The following is a 5,411-nucleotide window of genomic DNA, read 5'->3' as shown; positions in this document are numbered from 1 at the left end:
ACACACACACACATACACACACAAGCGCACGCAGATACACGCACATGTATTACGCACATAATGCTATAGATTGTACTAAGCCTGTACTCTTTTGTTTCCCCTCTCTCTTTCTCTCCCTTTGTAAATATCTTTCATCCGGGATTATTTATTTCAACTTGCAAGTAAATGTAGCTCGGTAGTGCATTTCCTGTATTAATTGGCATAAGTCCGCACAAGAACGGGAATGCATTATCAATCAACTTCCAAAGCAACAACAATAAACAACAACAAATCAACAAAAACGACAAACTAAACAACTCGAAAAAACTGAACTAGAAAAGCACTCGGAGAGCGCAGACCTCTGCTAAGTAGGTCATTTGGAGCCACCCATAGTAACCATGATTGTGCTGAAAGTCGCCCATTTCCCAATACAGATCGAAGTCTTTTGTTTACGTCATCAGCTTCCAAACCTCCGATTCGCGCAGCTTAAACTCCCAAATTCATTGACCCTATCTGCCAAAAGATCAAAAATGTTCTTTAAAAGTCCATAAAAATTCTTGGATCGCTACCAAAATAATGTTATTTTGCACACAGACAAACCAACGCTAATGAAAACATAACCTTCCTTGGCGGAGGTAACAACATGAGGTAGTACATGAATCTGTATACCCGTATCAGTTGCGTGTTGTTAATTACAAGAGCTTGCACTACTTTTTCAGTTGTGGAGCATAATGATGTACATATTACCATGCCTACGGATATAAGAAATGCGTTATAAAGTGTTCTACAGTGCGTATAAAGAAAGGTAACCCAACTTTGGAGGGCTGCTATTTCATAATAGTCAGCAATGGAGAGCATAATGTTGGTTGTAAGGAAAGGGGAACTCTTCCTCTTTTCATTTCAACTCTTTTCTTCCAATTATGAAATAGTAGCCCTCCAAAGTTGGATTACCTTTATATATATATATATATATACTCTATTCACCTCCAACCGAATGAGACTGTCAAAAATAGCCGCAAGATTTGTATCAGGGGCGGATCCAGGGAGGACAGCAACCGGCGCACGCCCCCCCTTTATTTTTTGTTGAAACAAAAGAAATAAAAAGAAAAAAATGGGGGAGGGGTGCGTGCGCCCCCCTTTATTTTTGCAAACACGCCCCCTCTTTACGGAATTCCTGGATCCGCCCCTGTGTATCGTTTGTCTCTGAGGACATCTATTTTCGTTTCACTCACACTCAGTCGATACTATTCAGTTACAAGCTATAGTGTAAAGGATGGTCTCACCTCCCTGTTAAAAGCTACCGCAAATCGAAGGTATGCAGAAAGTGTCACTCATACTTGTCCTGCAGAATGGATAGGTGAGAAGAATAAACCTAGTAACATAATGGGCCTTAAGTTTAAAAACCTTGACCTCAACAGCTGTGGGAATTTAACCTTCTGCCTCGACCAGTGAAAATATTTTGTTTGGTCTGTTACAAGCTAGGGATATCAATTTGGCTCCCGATTGGTCAGAAAAGTCCTCACCACGTTAAAAGCTACGGCGATAAACTGATAGTAAAGAGCGTCGAATTTCCAAGTTTGTTGAGCGTGTCTGTCGCCCCCTTCTTTGGACCCGGGCGCGGAAGCAGAAACATAAAGCAAGCACTGGAAACCTTTCCTTAAACAATGCTACTGCTGTGTAACACGAATAAACAAATCGAAATTCTCCTTATTACAGCAAACATCATGAGACTGAGATAAGACAAATGGAATAAAGCGTAATGTATAACAGTAGAGCATGATATTAATACTTATAATACGTCCATGTTTTCAAATATATGGCACTGATGAAGCACTACGCGAAAAATACAATGAGAAAAAAATGAAAATGGATCACAAGATTTCTGTTGGCGACGATAGAAGTTATTAATAAAAACTGATATCCTTCTATTTTCATCCTTATATGCCCCCTTAAATAAATTAATGAACAAGTAATGATAATATAATATGATATAGATCATAGTAGACCTAAAATTAGGGCCTATGGTAACAATGAAGAATTTAAGTGCAAAAATAAATACATCCATTGAAATATTGAGATGAGAGCTGCTAAGAGAGAAAGAAAACGTCTGATGTGTGATTATTTTAACAATATCTTCAAATATCGTCGTTATGTACCGTGTGCAGTATCGCTGATTTTGGGGTTTTTTTTTTCTTTGTTTGATGATGGCCTCACTTTTAAAACTTTGAAAATGGCGTTAATCTGTTTTAACACTCAAACTCTTCATTGTTATTATCATTATTATTATTATTATTATTATTATTATTATTATTATTATCATCATTATTATTATTATTATTAATATTAGTATCATTATTATTATTATTATTATTATTATTACTATTACTATTATTATTATTATTATTATTATTATTATTATTATTATTATTGTTGTTGTTGTTGTTGTTATCATACATAAACGCGTATTACATATGTACTGGGTAAATGTATGCATGCGCATAACAAGAAAGATACATGCAGACGGAGACAAAGAGAAAGAATAAAAGAAAGAATGAATTGATCGGTATTGATTGTGTATAGAAAACCGGAGTGTTGATGACAGTGAACTTCATGTCTCAAAGTGTGTCCCAGACAGTGGAGTGCACTGTAAATGCTTGTACATGTAAATGGTAGTCGCAAGAGGTCGGTGACGTGAGACGACAGATTGAATCTATTGTACTCGTCGCAGGGTTTTCTCTTCCCACAATAGCCGAGGTCATGATAAAACACGAGGGAGAAACGCGTGTCGTCATATCAACACCAGCTGGCGAGGGGCGAGGTTGGTTCGAAAAGTTACGCTGTCTTCATTTCAACGAATTTATTCTTCTGCCGTACAGTGTTGTCAGCATTCAGAATTCACCGTAAGTTTACTTCGTCCTTATTCAAATAATTATGTGTTTTTGTTTTGTTTGTTTGTTTGTGATTAGCACACAATGCATTTTGTACTTTGTAACCAGGACATATTCTAAATAATTTACTAAATGTTCGATGATCAAGGTTGTTTATAAATCTCACCTAACTGCCTAAAATCCATTGGAGCAATTTATAAAACTCTTTTATTTTGTAAAATAAAATATCACCTGAAGAAAAAATTCATCCAATATCTTGATCTGGATGGTATTCTTCTCAATCTTCTGTCATTCTTCTTTTTTCTAATGGAGCGACGAAAAACAACCAACGTTGAAATACAAGGACACATACCACTGGCAATATTGATTTTGAGTGCATTTCATTATTCGATCCGAAAAAAAAGTGAAAAAAAAAGAGATTATCGTTAAACAGGAAAGTCAGTTACCTACATCCACATGTTGCAATTTTTTTTTTAAAGATAATGAAAATTAATAGACCTGTGGAATAATTCAGGTAAATTTTCGAAACTTGGCAGCAACCCCTATAAGCAAAGCAAAACTTAATCAGTAATTTCTCAGAACTATATTTCACCTCTTGAAAATTCTCAAGACGGGTGATGACTCCAACTTTTCTTCATCCAAGCTTTTTTTTGCCCTAGTATAAATAATTATAGCTTTGATATTATTCAAAGATTTGTGTCATGTATGTGCGTTGTGTTTGACGATTATATATATATAGCTGCATACGTGTATATATAGGGCCTGTATATAGAGGTCAATTACATATGGATAGATATAGACAAATAGATAGATAAATGAATAAACAGATAGCCATACATAGAGATAGATAGATAGATAGAATTAGATAGATAGATAGATAGATAATAGATAGATAGAATTAGATAGATAGATAGATAGATAGATAGATAGATAGAATTAGATAGATAGATAGATAGATAGATAGATAGATAGATAGATAGATAGATAGATAGATAGATAGATAGATAGAGACGGAGAGGGAGAGTATAGGTCTATTATTTAAAGTCCATCTGATCTGTTTCATTACATTTCAAATGATTGAATCTGAAGAATCAACAATGAGCGCACGATTTTGGTGGCTGGGGAAACATTTTTACACTTACTTCACTCCTTTGGGGTCGAACGTTTCTTGGCGTTTGTATGAGACTCTTAAATCAGCTCATTGATTATGACATCTCGATATAGGCAGCCGCTATATAAGGCAACACTGGTCGTTAAAACAACTACAAGCTCAAGTATCCTGGACAATGCAACGCGTCTGTGTACTTAACTATTTTACCATAAAAGCAATCGATGAAACAAAGAAATAAAGTCTATACAACTTTTTCTATGGAATTCAACATTGTGCTCCTTACATCTTCTTTCCTACTCTCAGATGAATCAGAAGGAGAAGAAGCTTGTCATCAAGAATGTGGACATGACCGAGGACATGCAGAACGATGCCACCGATCTGGCCATGGAGGCCTTCGAAAAGTTCAACGTCGAGAAGGACGTCGCCTCCTTCATCAAGAAAGACTTCGACGAGAAGTACAGCCCGACATGGCATTGCATTGTGGGTAAGAACTTCGGCAGCTTCGTCACGCACGAGACGAAACATTTCATCTACTTCTACGTGGGCTCAATGGCCGTCTTGCTCTTCAAATCGGGCTAGTTGATCCAGCTGTCAGACCCGCGGACACCCGCATATTGATCTAGAGACTCGATTCTTATAGATAGACCATTATAGACAGGAGTTTACCCTGATACGAGCGCCAGTTCTACCATCAGGATCTAGTGGAGGGACAAGCTAGTTGACTGAATCTAGATGTCTTCGTCAAACGCAAGACGTTGGAGTTAAACAGTGACTTTCTGCAGCCAAAACACCATCAGACGCAGATTGTGAATCTCAGATTTTCTCGACTTTCCATAGATTGGAGCATCCTATCCTTCTGCGTCTTAATAACTCGTTCGAGAGCGCTTCTGACATCGCAGCGCACACAGGCTCGGCTGAACCGGAATCATGAACGCTTTGCCTTGTTTTGTTTTTTCTTTGCCTTGTTTTGTTTTTTTAGGTGCTCTGGCGAGGCTAAATGTCAAAGGTTTATGAATAATTCAGTCTCGGTCTAAGTGACTACTTCACAAGTTGACACAGTGTAGGCTCTATGAGTGAATAGTTATGAGCTATACATGTTGGTTAAACATTGTACCTTCTGTTCCAGAGGGCATGTGCCAAATTTTGGCCACTGAATGCTTCATAACATTACCTGGCATGTTTTTGGAGTCACATTGTGATGAAATTTGAAATGAAATAATCGTGTGACCACAGCTTAATTGCTCATGTTCAAGTCATTAAAGTCGCATTTATCTGTAGTCAAATAGCACGGTAGCTTCCGAATGTAGTTTGTTTGTTAAGAGGTAACGACAAATATGGTGGCGCATTGTCGCGTCCAACACTTGCTTTAATTTGTGTACGTATGTACTATGCAATGTGACTTAAAATCAAGCTTTGTGGCTATAGACAGTAAT

The 5,411-nt window shown here is 37.2% G+C and overlaps 1 protein-coding gene across 1 annotated transcript; it reads left to right on the top strand.

The window, feature by feature from the left end:
* The first annotated feature begins 4,281 nt into the window (after positions 1-4,281).
* Positions 4,282-4,557, top strand: LOC140236741 (dynein light chain LC6, flagellar outer arm-like). Its single transcript, XM_072316668.1, has one exon. The coding sequence runs from the start codon at positions 4,282-4,284 to the stop codon at positions 4,555-4,557; it is 276 nt and encodes a 91-aa protein (XP_072172769.1).
* Positions 4,558-5,411: the final 854 nt, after the last annotated feature.

Source organism: Diadema setosum, chromosome 13 (genome assembly GCF_964275005.1).
Source record: "Diadema setosum chromosome 13, eeDiaSeto1, whole genome shotgun sequence".
NCBI lineage: Eukaryota > Metazoa > Echinodermata > Echinoidea > Diadematoida > Diadematidae > Diadema > Diadema setosum.
This window is presented reverse-complemented; position numbering and strand designations above follow the sequence as displayed.

What these genes read in the sequence shown, in the direction of transcription:
- LOC140236741 (XM_072316668.1), top strand. Translation starts at nt 4,282, where the DNA reads ATGAATCAGAAGGAGAAGAAGCTTGTCATCAAGAATGTGGACATGACC.